Raw genomic sequence first — 17,585 nt, 5'->3', positions numbered from 1 at the left:
CTAACTTATATGATACCATTCTAACATGGTCCGACGTCAAATCGTCAATCGCCCTCTCAAAGGTATGTGTTTCACAATGGCGAACGAAATGTTGCGAGTGTCGTCGGCGCCAACAAAACGGCAACTGTTTGCGACCGTGTGCGCATCAGAGAGAACGTGTGTGCGAAAGCCAAAAAAAATCGAGAGATAGAAAAAAAATTGTCACGTGAGAGAGCCCTGCAACTCTTCACAGTCCTCGCATGTGTTGCGATGTCTGTTTGACCAACAAATCAATAACTGCTCAGTGTCTCCTTCTTCGAGGTCAACCTAGCGACTATCCTCGCACTTATTTACAACGAATCTGTCTTCGCGCGCCAAACTAATAAAAAATCGGCCAGAAAAAACATTTTATCATGGATTCATGCTTATCTCCTGTTACAGAAGAGGGCATGAATGATCCCTTAGCCAACGTCGAACAGTTCAACATCATCCAATTCTTGCAAAACGACCAAGAGTGAGTCATTTGGCTAGTGTGGGCACAGTCTGATTCACTTCTTTTTAGGTTCAACATCCCAATGGAGACTTTTGAACAAGCTAACTTGGAACAAAAGGTGGAACCAATCCACCATCAGCAACACCAGCAAATGGTACAACAACCTATGTTAATGCCGCCCCATATGATTCAACAGATTCATCAGCAGCAAATGTATCAACAACAGGTGTGTTATTTGAATCATAATTAAAAAAGTTTTAAAGGTTTGTTTTTTGTCTGTTTTTGAAAACAAACTTTGTAAAATATCAAATTCAGTAGCCAGAAGAAAATAGTTTTTTGATCTTTGTAGTTATATACATGTACTATTATCAAGTAAGTGAAGCGAAGAATGGTTAACTGGACCAAAAGGATTCAGAATACATCTAATTCATGTCATTTTTAGCTTGCTGGGATGCCAATGACACCGGCTATCACTGATCTTACTCGTCACGGATCTTCATCGTCCCCCTCCACAACTAACTCGGATCCACCGTACTCACCAGAAGGACTTCAAAGCTACGGAGGACTAGGAACTCAACGTATGAACCAAGGGGTCATTTCGAATCAGGAGCTTCCAGCGCCAGTTATGAACCGTCAGTTCAATCAAAGAATGGGAAATAGTAATACTTCACCAAATCCACCGTCTTTCCCACCGTTTCTCAACAGTAACCAACCAACTCCAGCAAGTTATATTCAGGTAAGAATCTATTTGAGAATTTTTGGAAAATGTTATAATTTGTGATTTTCAGTCAATATCACCGGATGGACAAAACGACGGACAGGGATTTGTTCAGAGTAACTTGTACAACCCATTGAACGTTTCCAGTGATGAGAGTATCAACGGATCAGATGATGTTCCAAATCGCAAACGTCCTCGCTTCGATCAGAACATTGATCCCAGCTACATTCTCAACGCAGCTCTTTCCGGAAAGCTCCCTGGAGAACTTCTCGATGAGGGTGGTCAACCAAGCATCAAATTTTTCAAGTACTTGGAGGAACAGTGGTGTCCAATGTGTGATGTCACTGGAGAGGAACTCGGACGTCTTCAAGTTCATGTTCTCGCTGATAAAGGATTCAACTACTCCACAAATGACAACTGCTTCGTCAATCAAAAGAAGAATCATTTCCAAGTTACTGTCAAGATTGAGGCGATTGACCCAACTCCCCCACAATGTTTCAAGTTGAATGGAGTTTGCATGCCAATCGAGAATTTCCAACTTTCCTTTGTCGGAGTCAAGGCTGAGGTAAGTATACGAAATTCAGATTTCTAAATACAGAAAATATTTTGTGACTAATTACAAATTTGCAGTCTCTGAGCTCGGAAATTCTGATCAAGCAATCCACCACGGAACGAAAACCGATTCTCCACACTCCAGTGCTTTTCAAGATTGTCGAGCGCCGTATGACCATTGTCACCGTTCCAAGACTTCACTTTTCCGAGACTACCCAAAACAACCAAAGAAAGAATCTTCGTCCAAACCCGGATCAGAAGTACTTCAATCTCGTTGTTCGTCTTTATGCCACTGCTACTGATGGAACTACCGTTTTGATGCAGGCATTCGCTTCGGAGCGTGTTATTGTTCGCGTAAGTGGTTTTGTGTTTTTTTGAAAATATTATTCAAAAAGAGAATGTCATGTTTTTTGATTAGCTCATTCAATTGTAATACTCTGCCGTGCCTGGCACAAAACAAAAAAAAACGATGACAAATAGATATATGATTTATAGAAGAAGTAGGGATTTAAGCAACATTCAATTTTGATAATAAGTGTCCGTATTAATCCTTTCAACCCAATATGGGTGTTCATGCGTATCCTCAGAATGCACCACTTCAAACTCGGGGAGCTCTTCATATGGCTCATCCACCACCAAGGAGTTCTCAGGCAACAGCTCATCCGGCTGAGTAGGCACGAGAAGATTATCTTCAGTGCAACCAATCCAAATTGGGATTGAATGGTTATGAGTGTGACCGCCTTCCAACGTGATTTCAACATCGTAGTGGTAATCGATTTGAAGAACGTTCCAGTAGCAGATTTCAATACTCGGAGGGATGTTGAACGGGATATGCATGACGTGTATGTGATTTTTCCGACGAATCTCCTCTTCAACAACTCGGACGGTTCTCTGACTACAGTAGCTCTCATCTAGTTTTACATTAGGTACTCGAAGTCTTTTTTTCTGCACCAATGATCCTTTGACATAACGCGGCTCACTTCCTTGTAAAGCTACAATCACATGCTTTCCACGCTTGAAACACCTTTGAGAAAGATGAATGTTGGTAGCTCCATATTCTTCTGTGTAAGGTGGTTTGTATGCCTCCTTAGCCCACGTGTCGATAAATCGGTCAACAAGAAGTTCACACCGTTGTTGGAAAACATTCTTCCTGAGACTTTCAGTACTTGCATGTATCATATACCGAATCTCGTCTCCAAGTGTCGGAGGGAGAATTGAAGTATCATATTGTGAATCCGCAAATGGTAGTTGAAATCGGAAGTTGTGTTCTCCGGGTGATAGTAAAGTTTTATGAGAGAGGTTTGCAATTGCCTTGAATCTCAGAAACTCATACCAAAGGCCACCCACTCTCACTTCTCCTGTTAGTAGTAAACGAAGCGATCTCAACTCTTGGGGTTGAGCACTATTCATGATGAAAGTGACACCCACATCTGCTCGTTCCAGTGGCCTTTGTTCTGACTCCGTGACGTCTGAAGAGTTTCAAAGATTGAAGGGCAAGAGATGAAACACAACTAAACATACTTGTGACGGAGAGCTTCTCTATGTCAACAGAATAATCCCTTCGTGGGGGATCTTCTTCCTCATCTTCTGAATCATAGTCGTCATCGTCATCTGAATCGTCATCAACATCTTGGACTCTTTTGAAAACGGGAACTGGCTCTCTCGGACGTTTGTGTTTCTGAAATCACTCCAAAGTAAACAGAAAAATTGTCAAATGAGAAACTTGCCGCTACTTCCTCATTGCAAATAATTATGGGATATTTAAATACAACTGGCTGTTTTCTTTTCTGCATTTTGATTTCCAAAACAATGTGATGTTTTACTACTAAAACATTCCATAAGGACATTGGAATAGAAATAAGACATTCTGAAGGGACCACCAAGGAGATAGAAGAATTTGTGGTCGACTTTTGTTCCTTCAAAAAGCTGAAGAAACGTCTCGTTGCCAAATAGTTGCTAGGGTCGCTTTCCCTGCAAACAATAGAAACAGAACTTTGACGCATTCGTCACAGACACGGCTTCTTACCGAACTTCGATAAGTTGTGCTAGCTTGCAGGTGAAATGTTCTATAACTGACTTTTCAGTTTTCAGTTCCCATCTGACATGTATATCTTCTCCGTGACAAAACGCAGTCTTTTCCAAAGAAATATGACCATTTATAGGATCGCATTTTCTAAGAAAAGAAGAAGTGATCATTAGTGTATTCGTAATTTGAGAAGATGTGCTTACTTGTGAAGGATACTTCCGTGCTCCACACATTTATTAACCATGTGCTCAATTGCATAGCTTGCTTCGTGTGGCATTTTTAGAATGAGCGACCTTCGGACTTCAAACTTCTTCTCGACATAGTTGTTGTCAAACCATGGGGCAACAGAAGCACGTACACAGTAAATAATTTCGCTTCCATCAGGAAACTTCATAGATGGAGGGAATCGGGGTAGCCATACGTCAACAACTGCTCTGTGGGATTGTTCACCTGGAACTGGTTGATATTAGAACAAGAGTTACGAGATTAGTATACCTCTAGATTCCACGAGAACCCATTGCTGTTCATGAAAGAATTCGTATTGTAAGCGGTCACCTTTACAAACATAGCCTCGAAATATAATTTGGGCAGAATGAAACAACTCGCTCGGGTTATTTATGGTAACGTCAGCCGTGAAAAAGTTATCAGAAGAACTATCAAAAACAGACGGGCAGTCAATAGACGTGACATGAGCGAGGTCCATGAAGCAAAACAATTTCGAAAAATGAATGAGACAAAAAAAGAGACTGAGACCCCACGCGCTTGGTTGCTAGCAACACTTGAATAATTTACTTTTTGCAGGCAACCAATCCAGGATCATTCGAGCCACCAGAGACAATCGACGCCAGCTGGAACAAGACTGGAGGAGTTTTGAGCACTATTGGACCAGTTGTTGTTGGAAAGTCCGAGCCACGTGCCCAACTGACTGTTGATGGAGATATATATTCAAGTGGACGTGTTATGTGTCCATCCGATATTCGTCTCAAGGACAACATCACCGGAAAGGAAGCAAAAGAGGCTTTGGAGAACCTTCAGAAGCTGCGTATCGTTGATTATTTCTACAAGCCGGAAGTTGCTGAGAAATGGGGATTGTCTGAAGACCAAAGGAAACGAACAGGAGTCATTGCTCAAGAGTTGGCGGAAATTATTCCAGATGCCGTCAGAGATATTGGAGATTACTTGACTGTCAATGAGTCTCGTGTATTCTATGAAACAGTTCTGGCTACTCAAGAACTTTGTCGTCTTGCTGGAGATCTCGATCAAAAAATTGACGATAAGGTCGATGAGATCAGCAAGCGTTTAAGTGAGTATGCCCTGAAAAAGAAAATGCTCTGCTCGATTGCATCTAACCTCAACTCGGAGGGAAGATCATTGACTGCATCCAGAACTTCATTGGATTCTTCGGCAACTGCCCTCACTGAAACCAACACCAAAAGGAATCGTCGTGCAAACAGGAAGAAGAACAACAAGGATAAAAATGATGAGAAAAACAAAAAGGAGCCTCCAAAGTCGAGAGTCACTCATACAACTGTCATTGGATTGGTCGGAGTTATGGCTTTCTGTCTGATTGCAATGTCTGCTCTCTACATTTTGGATTGGCACAATCGTAACTTTGGATACCACCACGTCACACCAAAAAGCACTACTCCAGGACCAAAAGAGGGACCTGGAAACGTTGTCATTCCTCTTGGTACGTAACTTTTACAGAGTATTTCAACTAACAACATATTTTTACAGATCACTACGTACCGCTCAGCCAACCCGATGCCCCTCCGTTAGTCCCGTTCTGCCCTGTTTCCAAATGTCGAGAATACTGTTGCACTGACTATGACCGAGATCATGCTGAACTAGAGGTGGTGAGGTCAATGGAATACTGACAAGTATAATAAAATTATACACTTCAGGCTGATTACGATGCAAAAAATGTTGAGGAAAATGAATCTGGCTTCAAGGCTGAAACTCGTTCAGATTTCAAAATCAAAGGATTTGGACATAATGTCAGGATTACATTGCCAGAGTTGAAAATGGAAATTGATGAGCGTTACTGCATTGAGAAGAGTTGTGTTCCAAAAAGGAGAGTGTATAGTCTCTTCATTCCAATTACTCGCTGGTTGCCAACTGTTTCCTTGGATGTGAACATTGAGTAAGTTTCATAACACAAAGAAGTTTGCCGAATCAGTTACAACAAACTTATTCTTTGCAGTGTACCAGCATCGAAGTTTGTCAACAACTGTGGACACATTCAAGAATTCGACAACAGAAAGTGCGACGACCAGAGCAAGAACAAATCAGATGCTCAGAAGGAGACTACAGACGAGACACCAAAGAAGACTCGAAAAGAGTCTCCAAACCCAATATCCATCGAACTATTCCATGGTAACTATCGAGTGACCGCCGGACAATGGATGCAATCTGCCTATCGCTTCCGCGTTGGGCCCTCAATCGAACTCTGCTCAATCGAAGATAATACATTTGGAGGATTCTACGAGGAGTACAACCTTATCTTTTATCGCGCGTGCAATAAAACCAATTCGTCAGCTATTAAAACTGTTTAACTTTAAGATGATTTATCTAGCGACCTATTTTTGCCACCCATCCTTCTCTTCTCATTTACAGTGTACTATTTATAAATCACAGAACATTCCGGTTGTATAATACGTAGAAAATCCCACCATTCGTAGTAGTGTATCTGCATGTTTCCTTTCAAGTTACCGAAAACTGGAAAAAATAACGGATACCGATACGCCGGTCTGTCATATTCCTTTTTCTCACCTTGTTCTCCCTCCTTCATTCTAACATTTTTTACCTCTGATTTTGTTTGTCATCTCTCCCCATTTAATTGACGCATTTTCTTACTTGATCTATACATTGTATGCAAAAAATGCCGCTCATATCTATTCTTCATCTCTCCTGTCTCAGAATGTTGCTCTCTCTTCCACTTCCACCCTAGATCTATTAACACTTTTATTTGTACCTATCCTACGGAGTGGCCTTCGCCGTGTTCTCCCATTCTTCAGCCCCGTGTCTCAAAAACTGTGCTTGTGTATTTTTTGCATCCACTTGTAGCATCTCGCTTTTTATCATGTAGTTGTTGTACGCGTACCATTCAAAAAATAAGGTTCCTCTGTCCCCTCCACCCTCCATTTGTTCTATTTTCTCATGGTTGTACAGTTTTCATGTACTAATCGAATTCTCTTGCAGTTTGTAAGTATTGAAAATTGTCAAACCAGTTATTCTATTGTCCCCCTCCCTCTGAAAAAAACCGCATCTCACATTTGCACTGATGTTTCTACCGCTCCCAATATGATGAACTCCAATACAAAAATACTGTTGAATAAATATATAATGCACCCATGTTACCATGTACGACATGTTCAAAACATTCATCTCTTCAATTTTGATACAATAAATACAAAACCCATAATACAAAAAATTAGTGAAAATATAAATTCTGCTCAGCAGTATTAACCAGGAAGTAAAGTATAGAGGGCAGTGATTGAGTTAAGGATTGTTCTATCCGTTTTGCACACTCGGAAGAAGTCTTGCTTTGTTATCCGACCTTTTTTTCCGATATCGAATTTCTGGAAGCTAAGGTAATTGATGATAGGTGTAGAGAGTTCGGGGTTCCGAAAAAAATGTAAGCCCTGGAAAGAATATTATCAGAAATGTACTGACAAAAAGATTTGTTTTTGAATATGGGTTTTTCTGAATACTAATATTTTCTCAACCTGGTATGAAATGTATATACTTTTATTAAAATTGACAATGTGCCACATTTAGTACTCACAAACCAGCTGGAACATCATAGTAAAGGTCTGATAGAAAATCTTTGAGTTAAAAACCTCAAAAAGTCTAAAAAAAAATTGAGAATATATGCCATTCAAATTTAACAAAAATCACAATGGGATAAATATTACTGAAGTTGCCTTTCTGAATGAAAACGAAGAAGTAGTCAAAATATTTTCAAAATTTATAGGTGTTTGTTGTTTGCAGAACTGACATAAATGTTGTATTATTTATAAAGTTACTTAAAAAATTTCTCAGAATTAATGTAGGCTTCACTTTGTAAACAATGCAAATTTTCTTACCAAAGCAATCTAGTCAATTTTGACTTCTTCTTTTACTGTGGCACAACACTATGTCTATTCTCTTCAATAACCTTCTAATTTCTAATTAACATTGACCTTAGAACCTCTTGTCATCAGAGTAATATAGCGCTAAGCACACACTAAACACCTTTGTACTAGTTACTCACCGCAAAAACTTGGTTCGCACGTTCACATTTCTGCTCTCTTGAATGATGTGGTCTGGCATGTCGTCCTGAAAGAAATTTAGATGTGAAGCGGAGCATTTATTACACAACTAACCCATTAAGTCATCCATGGAGGTGATCACATAAAACAAGCGATCCCAAGTGATCTCCCCTTTTTCTTTCGGATCATACAATTTGTATAGCCAGTCCAATTTTTCATCCATAGTACCTCTACAAAGAATGGAGAGAGCTTTTACAAACTCCTGAAACACAAAATATTTGAATTATTTGAAAATATATAAGCCTACTTGGAAATTGATTGTTCCATTTCCATCGTTATCAAAAGTTTCAAAGAGAAGGTCTGAGTAGTGTTCAATATCGCCGTGAGGAAAAAGCTCCGCAAACTTTTCTCTCATGATATCTGAAAGACAAAATGTTTTGACTACTCATATCAACTTGTCATTACTTTTGTTGATGACAGCATTTGGTGATGTCTCTTTGAAGGCTCTGTAGATTGCTCGTACCTCATTTTTTGAGAAGTGGGTTTCGTCTACGACCTGAAATTTATAAAATACATTTGGTACAAATTTGAAGAATTGATCACCTTGTTTAAAGTAACATTAGGGTGTAAAGACCCGTTTCCCTGAATAGATCTTCTCGACCCAAAGCGATGATATATTTTTTTACTGTGAATATTAGAATCTTCCGGCATAGAAGGAAGCGGGTAAACTAGAGCAAAGAATCACGAAATGGCGGAAAAGAGTCAGCCCGAGAGACGCTTTTTCTTTTCCCGCTCACCGACTTTACAACATCCACACACTCCTGGCCAACAGAGTTTTTGGTTGACAAGATGATATTAATGAATAACTGGGGCATGTATCAACATGTGTGTGCAATGATTATCACAATTTTTGTTTTGATTTTTGTGAATGTGGAAGAAATGAAGTTAGAAACTGATCGATTGGCGGAGCTTAGGGATAAGAGTTCATTCATTAAAACTAAAAAGATCGCCTCTTTATATTTTTGTATGTGTTCCTATTAAAGTGTTCATGTATTTCCGAACAACGATAGCTAAATCTGATGTTCTCTACATCGAGCTGTGATTTCCTTATTTTACACTCCCTTTTTGCCAACAACCAAGTTTTCCTCGCAAAAATAGGTTGATGCAATTACAATTAACAAACTTGCGCATTGAACTTTCCATCCTTCTGACATCAGTTATCTACCCAAGTTTCCAACTGATTCGCTATTTCCGGGGGCCAACTTCCCGCATTCTTTTCTATCTTTCAAACCGCGACAGTTAGTCTCGTATACCTGGTTGTATACTCACCCGTCAATCTTCTTGACAAAAAGAAGAGTTGGCAAGAACAGAGTTCAATCATGCCGACTCATCTCTTCTTATCTTCTTTCAAAACTTCCTCTTATCCCTTCTCATCTTATTCAACATACAATTTTAATGAATCACGTTTGCCATATAACTAACTAACTACAGTGTGTACTATGAAGTTCGTGCACTTTCCTTTATCAATAGAAAAATAAACGGGAGGAGACAGAAGATATCAAGTTTCGCAAGGTTTCTTTCCGTGTGTAGCAACATAAATCTACGTTAATAGTACCTGTTGGAGACTGGATGGTCGAAAAACATGCTGATGAATAGGGGAGAGAAGTGGAACATCAATTTTGTAATCGAATCCTTAATTTTTCAAGAGAAATGAACTTTAGTGCTAAATTGTTCTATGAGATCGTACTTACCTATTACTGGTTCTTCTCCGGGGGCTGGGAATGAAATTGCTGGGCGTCGCTTCCAACTGCTCATCTGTAAATCTGATTCAACTCATTAGCAGACGTAATGTACAACAAAATTATCGTATAAGATTATAAAATAGTTAATTAAGAGGTTGTACATCTGATTTTTCGTTTTCAGTTAACGAAGGTGCAAAAAAATTCAGTTTACGCATAGAAGACTAAGTGGCTACACTGTCAGACACTTGTCTCTTGAAATTTTTTCTAGGACTTGTAATTTGAAGCTATGAGTAAGTCAAGTGACTTGCAAACCGGGGGAAAAAGACAAGGGAATATCTGAACCAAATGGACCTAGGAATGGAAAAAAAACCTATCAAGATAAAACGACAAAAAAATAGCTGGGCGCGGAGCACCCCATCCGACAAGTCAACCGAGGCGATCAAATTGACACAAACTAAGATATCAGTGGTGGGGCGGATGAAAACCGGGAGCCCCGAAGATAAGAGGTGTCCTGTCTTATCCCCCTTCTCGGCGGGGTTTTTTTTTGTCATGCAAGAAGGATGACTTTTGAGTGACATTCGTAGGAGACGCAGTGCCATCGGTGACGCCTCGACCGAGTTGTATTGCTGCCGGTGGGATAAGAGATGATTTCGTGCGTTTGGGGGATAGACAGAGTGGCGGCAGCGCAAGGGTCCTCGCTATCAACACATGTTTCTTCCTGTTTCCAATGTTTTTCTTCCTCAATTTCATTAGTCTCATCTCATCTCATAAAACGTGCCATGAATACTCAATGGTTTTCAGAACTGGTCGTCAGTAATAACATTCTTGGAGTTCCTCTCTTTTATGAGGGTGGTTCAAAAACAAAAACTCTCATCGGTACTTCCCAACTCATTTTCATAAAAGAAAAATCACACACACAACGGAATAATGTTTAAAAATTATGAAATGATACAACAGCTCTTTCCTTTTGGCTCTTCAATGTTGTTCAAGTAGGCATCAGATGTCTGCATGTTTCCTGGTGGGTCATACTTGAGACAAACGTAGATGTGATGCATAGATCCACGTTTCACAATTGCTACACCAACACCGAGATTGACTGAAGCTTTCCAGAGGAGTTGAGTAAAATGTCCAGTTTTCGTCCAACTTGATGCATCAAATCTGGTCAATTTGAAAACATGAACTACAATACTGCGTGAACAACATACCTGGAGTAATCATACCTAACTCCTTCGGTGTAAAAACCTTGAATAATGGCAGCGGCACAGGTATTGGGAGATGGGAAGTGGGTTGCAGCAAAGTAACTCAGGTTTTCACCGTATCTGAAATATGAGTTTTTAAAGCGCCTCATTCGATTTTGAAAACTCGCTTTGATGGTTGTTCGTGAACCAAACATTGTTTACGATGAGCCATTTCGTTTGCCCATTTTTGAGCAGCTTTGTTCAATTCACCATTTGTGGCCATGTTTCCGGCATTATGATGTGTTCGATACTTATTATGATAGTGAAGCAACCATTTCTTGAGATCTTCGGTGTCATAGTGAGCTGGATCAATTCTGTCTATTTGACCCTTGGAATTCATGTAATCCATGACAGAATCAAACTGAAAATAATGAAAACTTAGAGAAGAGATACGTCATGACTGACTTACTGTAGTGAGCTTAGTTAGCTCTGGATCAACACCACCGATACGAACCGGCATTTTAAGATTCTGAAACTAGGAAATCTGTTGGGACGGTGTATTGTTGGTAAAGCAAAGATGCATGTGGAACATGTAAGAATTCAACAAGCAAATATGAAAAGTATGAGAAATAACAAAAAAACTAAAATATGAAATTGTTCGTCATGAGATTTTATGAAAAAAGAAAAGTGCAGTTCTGATCAGCAACAAAAATATGAAGGTTTCTTAGCTGAACAAATATTAAAAATGTATGGGTGCGACTTTTTAGATTATGATTCATGGACGTTCTCCGAAAAGTTTCAAAAAATTCAGCCGAAAGATTTTTTATCCCATTTTCGAAAAGTTCAAAATTTCGAGAAACACATTCGAAAAGAGAAAACTGTATTCACTGTTCGCTTTCTTCTGTCGATATGAATGTTTTTATGGCTTTTTTAGTTTCTCTGTGCAAACATACATCGCAGTGAATAAGAGAAACATACAAGAAGACTTTTATTCAGAAAAGAAATATGAAGAGAGATCTTGAAAAACACATATACAAATTCCGGCTGTATGACATCAAATATCATACTTGCCACGTCGTTCCAATATGGCAAGTGAAGCAATTTGCATAAAATAATCATGCAACCGGTCGTTCCACATTGTTCAAATATGATTTCTGAGATTCAAAATTTCCAGCTGGATCATATTTGACGACAACAAAAATGAAGTACATATTGGGTGACGAGGAGACACATTGAGATCGGATTGAGCTGGATTTCACAATAGAGACTCCTACTCCAATCTTGCGAGAATCTTTCCAGATGAGTTGTGTGAAGTGACCAGTTTTGAAGAATGACATTGGTTTCCAGCTAAATTGTATACATATTATCATTACTGTAAAGTTCTCTCCGTGTTAGTTAATTACCTTGAATAGTTGTATCCGATCCCTTCAAGATAGAAACTTTGAATGATAGCAGCTGCCAATGTTTGTGGCGATGGAAGATGACGAGCACCAAAGAAGAACAGGTTTTCACCGTATCTAAAAAGACAAAAAATGATCATTTCATTTTCACACCTTGTCACCGTGGCGCCTCATGCCTCTCTATTGGACTTACGTTCTTGGCTGTTCGTGAACCAGACATCCTTTATGATAAGCCAGTTCATCAGCCCATCGTTTTCCACGGCTTTCAAGAACCAGATCATTGATAAGGGCTGGAGCATTATGTTTCGCTCGGTATACATTGTGATAGGATACAAGCCATTCTTTGAGTTTTGAAATATCGTAACGGGCTGGATCCTGTTTGTCAATTTTGCTTTTGGAGAACAAATAGGATTTGATTGCACCGATCTGAAACACATATTACAGATGATTTACAAAACCGTCTTATCGAACTTACATTACTTAGTCTTCTCACATCAGTATCAAGTGGGATTGATGGAGTCTTGAAATCCAGTTTCTTCTGGTTTGTAAGTCTACTGAAAAAGTCGAGAGCTCCTCCTTTGGCATCATGAAGAATGGAATTGCTCCAATGGGTCCTCTCAATTGCAGTTCTAGAACTCTGCTCATCTTTATCAGTTTCAGTAGTGAAAGTTAGTCTGATTTTTGAGCTCTTCTTGGTTTTTAGGATAACATCACTCTTAGTAGACCTGACCGGAAGCATTTGGAATTCTGGATAGGTGAGAATTGTAGAACCAATGAACACTTTGACAAACAACGTTTCACCCTGCTGTAATAAAACATTTGATAAAACAACGATCTTTGAAAAACACTAAAGGTAGTACCTCATTGTCAATTTTTGCGTTGATACAGGAACCTGTGCCACAATTGAGTGAGCTGGAGAAAAACTTGGCTTGGGGGATGGAGTCATCCAGTTTCTTGCCTCTGAAAAGTTTATCGTTGTATGAAAAGAGAGACAAGGGGTTACTGTACTTTTGAGCATCGGAACAGGTACACTTGTTTACTTGAGAAGGTAGGTTCCGATCTGTGAAGGATTTCGGGCATGTGCAGAATTGGAAGTAGTAATACTGATTCTCAACACCTCGGATATCACTTCTTCGTAGTCCAGTATACTGCCTGACTGATACCGTAATCTGCAAAGAAAGATATAAGTGAAAGGGAATTATATCCTTTATAGCAATGTCCCTTACGCTTTTTGCATCAGTTGTCGGTATTTGAAAAAAGAGAAGTGAAAAAAGAGCGAGTGATAGTGACAGTGACATGTGGGCCTGAATGATAGACGGCTGCGCCAAGTTTGAATAGGGCAGTCGCAGTGATTTTTCGGAAGGAAGCGAAGGTGCCCCTTTCTTGCTGGGCGGTCGGATATCAGTGACCTTGTCAGGAGGCAATGAAAAAGATTGCAGAGAGAAGTTGTCTGATAGCGGGAAAGAGTAAACGGACAAGTTGTAGTAGTAGTATTAGCAGTAGAAGGAGGAGGAGTCAAATGCCACACTGATCCGTCGATTTGTTTCTGAATCACGTATAGTTAAAGTGAGATCGTCATTTTATATCAGTTGGTAGACACACAGACTTTCTTGTCGCAAAATGGGCGGACCCCCAGGACTAGAGGACATTGTACTTTTGAATTTAGTGACTATTCACTCTTGTTTCCTGTCTTCCTCTGCAGGTTCTGGTTTTTTTCTTTCAATGATACTAGGAATAGAGTGAGTATTCAAATGAAGGACCGGAAAACTTCTTGAAGTGTTTTGAAAGTGCAAAAATATGAAACACTGTGTTAGAAGACAACAAGCAATAGAGATCGTATGAGAAGTACATTGTTGAAAACTTTTCGAAACTTTGAAAACATTCAAGTACTTGGTCATTAAAATTCTGGAGTACAATAGCCCTGAATGAAGAAAAACATGTAATTTAGGTGGATCTGCCGTGGTTACTGTACTTTATTCCCAATGTGTCCAACTTGTCGATTGTAGTGTAGATCATCTTTTCCATAGTCGCAATAATTTATTTCATTCGTTTTGCACAAACAAAAATGAATGTCCTCTTTTTGGAAAGAGAGTGGCGAGAAGAAAAAATAAATTTAAAATGGAGAATGAGAAGAAAAGTGATACAAAAGTCAGTCAAAAGACAGAAAAAGTATGAAAAAGGAGTAAAGTGCACCACACCAATCAGAATAAAGATGAATTAATGAAAAATTGCGAAATTAAGACATGAACCTACAGGAATGAAACAATGAAACACCGGAAAAAAGAAAAAAAAGTGACTCACACCAAAAAGTTGGAAAACACAAAATTTGAATAGCAAATGACGAAACAAAACTTTTCTTCCTGACTCATTAACGATTCCCAGTTTTTCATTATTTTTTTTCCCATTTGGGCCAAAGTTAAAATAAATTAATCACCATTGTGGAAAAGAACTGTACAGAAGAGTTGTTGGCTCGTAATTCAAGAATGGATTCTGCATCATTGGAATCGTTGTTGGCATCATTGTCGGCATCATCAGTGATGACAAATCAATCGGGAGCGGATTTAACGCTTGACTAGGCTACAAAAATAAAAATACACTCTACTTAATTTGTGATCTTTTATTACCACTGCCTGAGTACGTCCCCAAGAGCATCTGACCTGATTCCCAGTCAACTCTTTTCCATTCATTTCCATGATTGCTTTCGTGGCACACTCCTTCTTGTCATAACGTACAAATGCATATCTCTGTGTTTTGAAAACACGAACTTCCGCAATATCACCATATGTTGAGAACGATTCACGAAGATCGGTCTCTATAAAAAAAGAAGAAAATTGGATAAATCTGATAAGGAGTGAGACAATCATTAATCAAATCCGCGTTACGTTCATTGCCTTGTCTACCAGGCGGAAGTGTCGAACAGCAGTTATGGGATATGAGACCATGATATCCTCATATTCGTTAGAAAGTTTGATAAGGGATGGAAACTGGTTCAAGAAGGAATAAATTGTGGGAAAGTAAACTTGAAACAGAAAGTAAAGTCAAGGAAAATAATTTAGGACAAACCAAAGATTTTCCTGTGAATTTCCAAGTTTCCGTGATCTCACATAGTCCCATCTCAGTTTTTGGATGTAAAACTGTTGCCCTCATCATAATGCACTGATCCCTCTTTTACACTGTCTGATTGTTTCTTACCTGTTGTCTGTTGGCTGATGTTCCCGACATAAACTGATGTGTTGTCCGCCTTTGTCGAGTTAAACACCTAAATCCCATCAATCTTTAGTTGTTTTTTGCTAATCTTGTCATGTCACACCTGTTCAAAAGTCAATTTGTCTCGGTTCTCCTCGCTGTTTTTTCGTGCTGCCCAGTTGGTCCGCACCGCCCGTTTACCTATCCATTTTCCATTCATGCCGGCGATTGCGTTCTCGGCATTCTGAAAGCGAGATGTTTGTTTTGAGAAGAGTGTTCCAAGTATGTGATAGGAGTGTGATAATAAAGAAGATAGATTTCTCACTTGTTTATTGGGGAATGATACAAATCCGTATCCCTTCGATTTCTGAGTCTGAGCATCTCGAATCACTTTTGCTTCACTGAAAACTTAAGATTCGTTTTTTTCACAGGGGGAATTTGGATGCTTCTTTCAAATACAACCATGCTTAGCAAATTTTGCAGATGTTATTCAACTCGAGCTCACCTGACTTCTCCATACTTCTGAAATGTAGACTTGAGAAGTTCATTGCTCACATCTTTGCTCAAATCTCCCACAAACACATGGAAGTGCTCTGAAAAACATGATATGAAAATACTAATCTCCTTTGGTTTTGGTTCAATCAGTATTCCTAGTTTTCATTCTCGTCGACCTCTCATCTATTTTCATCATTTTTCAATGACACCATGAAAACTTGTCAAGAAAGGAAAAACGTGTGATTTTGAGAGAAATTGTGAAAAGATAGTAGCCGCTATTAGGATAAACATAGCCGAGACGTGTTGAGAACAACCAAAGAATAAAATCAACGAGAACGGTTTGGAAAAGAAAAAAGTGAATTTACTGCGCTAGTGGTTGATTGATAAGGAAAATCAGATGACTTATCATCAATATCATCTTTCTCTGATTTTGACTTATGAACTGAGAACTGAGACCTGAGAATAAAAAATGTGAGAGAATTGATAGGATCTTTTCTTATTTTCATCCGATTTCACTTACTACTCGTATCAATTCGCATCTCCATTGGCGGCTCCGAAGCTGAGTGCAACACGGCTGATTCCTGCAACAAAATTGCATTTGCCAAATGAGAATCCGTACTAGTTGAATGTATGTCGATTGGAGAAAAAGATTGGAGAAATGAGAATAGGAAAAAGGGGGTGAGAAACAAGCGGAAATGGGCAAATGAACAAACCAAAGAGTGCGGAAGCCCAATGTGCGACAAAGAAGGAAGGCTGGCGGTCTGAAGAAGCAAAGGACATGAGTCCAATGATGGAATTGTGGCGCCGTGAGTCTGAATAAACACAGGTGTCTTGAGAGGCAAAACGCAACTTGATTGAGGTAAACTTACATCTAATAATCCAGCAGAAAACTGAGAGTAGAGATTTTTCAAGGGGATTTGTTGAGAATAGAGCATAGGTGTAGGAGGTTTTCCTGATGGTAAACACATCAACGCTTTCTGAAATTTTGAGTGGATGTTCGCAAGAAAATCAATTTTCCAGTACTTAAAATCAAAAATTTCTAGTTATGCCTTTTTTATGTTTTACTCTATAAACACGGAATTCAAACTGAAAGACACATAACTATTATGCTACAGTAACCCTGTTAAAAACCTCGTTTTATACAAATTTAGAGAAAATTACTATACAACTGTTCACTGAAGCCAAATAGCAATATATTACTAGAAGTAATAACCCAAGCATTAAGTGCGTAATAAAAACAATTGGTATCGTATATGCATAATGTCTTGTTACCAAGTTGAATATAACCTCGGACCTCCCTACTTCCGACACGAACTGAATCACCCACCTTGGCCTGCTGTGCCGATGCATAATCGGCATCATGAACAGAAATGAGGTCCTGTGATCGTTTCAGTTTGACTTGTGTACTAACACCACTTGTGCGGTGTTCTTGAACTCGTGAAATTTAGAAGAATGCAAATGATCCTGGAAAAAGAAGAAACGGATTAGCATGCTCACGAAAAAAAAAGAAAAAACACAAGAGAATATCGGGAGATCTGTTTTCAATCCCAAATGGCGGCTAAC

General features: G+C 39.2%; 6 protein-coding genes across 6 annotated transcripts; 1 reads left to right on the top strand and 5 right to left on the bottom strand.

Moving 5' to 3' along the window:
- Positions 1-25: 25 nt before the first annotated feature.
- Positions 26-6,323, top strand: GCK72_023538 (uncharacterized protein; the record flags this gene model as incomplete). The annotated part of the gene is made up of 10 exons (XM_003102639.2): positions 26-62; positions 421-493; positions 542-698; positions 915-1,208; positions 1,261-1,755; positions 1,821-2,096; positions 4,570-5,458; positions 5,506-5,624; positions 5,673-5,911; positions 5,972-6,323. The coding sequence occupies 10 exons, from the start codon at positions 26-28 to the stop codon at positions 6,321-6,323; spliced, it is 2,931 nt and encodes a 976-aa protein (XP_003102687.2).
- Positions 1,357-4,471, bottom strand: GCK72_023539 (uncharacterized protein; the record flags this gene model as incomplete). The annotated part of the gene is made up of 7 exons (XM_053735435.1): positions 1,357-1,750; positions 2,347-3,211; positions 3,264-3,420; positions 3,512-3,713; positions 3,769-3,915; positions 3,972-4,218; positions 4,264-4,471. The coding sequence occupies 7 exons, from the start codon at positions 4,469-4,471 to the stop codon at positions 1,357-1,359; spliced, it is 2,220 nt and encodes a 739-aa protein (XP_053579001.1).
- Positions 6,324-7,232: 909 nt separating the features above from the next.
- On the bottom strand, positions 7,233-9,836 carry GCK72_023537 (uncharacterized protein; the record flags this gene model as incomplete). Its single annotated transcript, XM_003102637.2, has 7 exons — positions 7,233-7,349; positions 8,024-8,088; positions 8,136-8,283; positions 8,329-8,441; positions 8,487-8,577; positions 9,637-9,713; positions 9,773-9,836. 7 exons carry the CDS (start codon positions 9,834-9,836, stop codon positions 7,233-7,235), a joined length of 675 nt encoding a protein of 224 aa, XP_003102685.2.
- An 865-nt stretch (positions 9,837-10,701) lies between these two features.
- GCK72_023536 (uncharacterized protein) lies at positions 10,702-11,461 on the bottom strand (the record flags this gene model as incomplete). Its single annotated transcript, XM_003102560.2, has 4 exons — positions 10,702-10,921; positions 10,969-11,082; positions 11,130-11,362; positions 11,411-11,461. 4 exons carry the CDS (start codon positions 11,459-11,461, stop codon positions 10,702-10,704), a joined length of 618 nt encoding a protein of 205 aa, XP_003102608.2.
- Positions 11,462-12,056: 595 nt separating this feature from the next.
- Positions 12,057-13,639, bottom strand: GCK72_023535 (uncharacterized protein; the record flags this gene model as incomplete). The annotated part of the gene is made up of 7 exons (XM_053735434.1): positions 12,057-12,288; positions 12,345-12,458; positions 12,535-12,767; positions 12,817-13,146; positions 13,202-13,301; positions 13,350-13,510; positions 13,568-13,639. 7 exons carry the CDS (start codon positions 13,637-13,639, stop codon positions 12,057-12,059), a joined length of 1,242 nt encoding a protein of 413 aa, XP_053579000.1.
- Positions 13,640-14,771: 1,132 nt separating this feature from the next.
- Positions 14,772-16,990, bottom strand: GCK72_023534 (uncharacterized protein; the record flags this gene model as incomplete). Its single annotated transcript, XM_053735433.1, has 9 exons — positions 14,772-14,918; positions 14,966-15,153; positions 15,534-15,600; positions 15,652-15,771; positions 15,853-15,928; positions 16,033-16,120; positions 16,543-16,603; positions 16,736-16,834; positions 16,892-16,990. 9 exons carry the CDS (start codon positions 16,988-16,990, stop codon positions 14,772-14,774), a joined length of 945 nt encoding a protein of 314 aa, XP_053578999.1.
- Between the last annotated feature and the right edge of the window lie 595 nt (positions 16,991-17,585).

This window comes from Caenorhabditis remanei, chromosome X, assembly GCF_010183535.1.
Source record: "Caenorhabditis remanei strain PX506 chromosome X, whole genome shotgun sequence".
In the NCBI taxonomy this organism is placed as follows: domain Eukaryota; kingdom Metazoa; phylum Nematoda; class Chromadorea; order Rhabditida; family Rhabditidae; genus Caenorhabditis; species Caenorhabditis remanei.
This window is presented reverse-complemented; position numbering and strand designations above follow the sequence as displayed.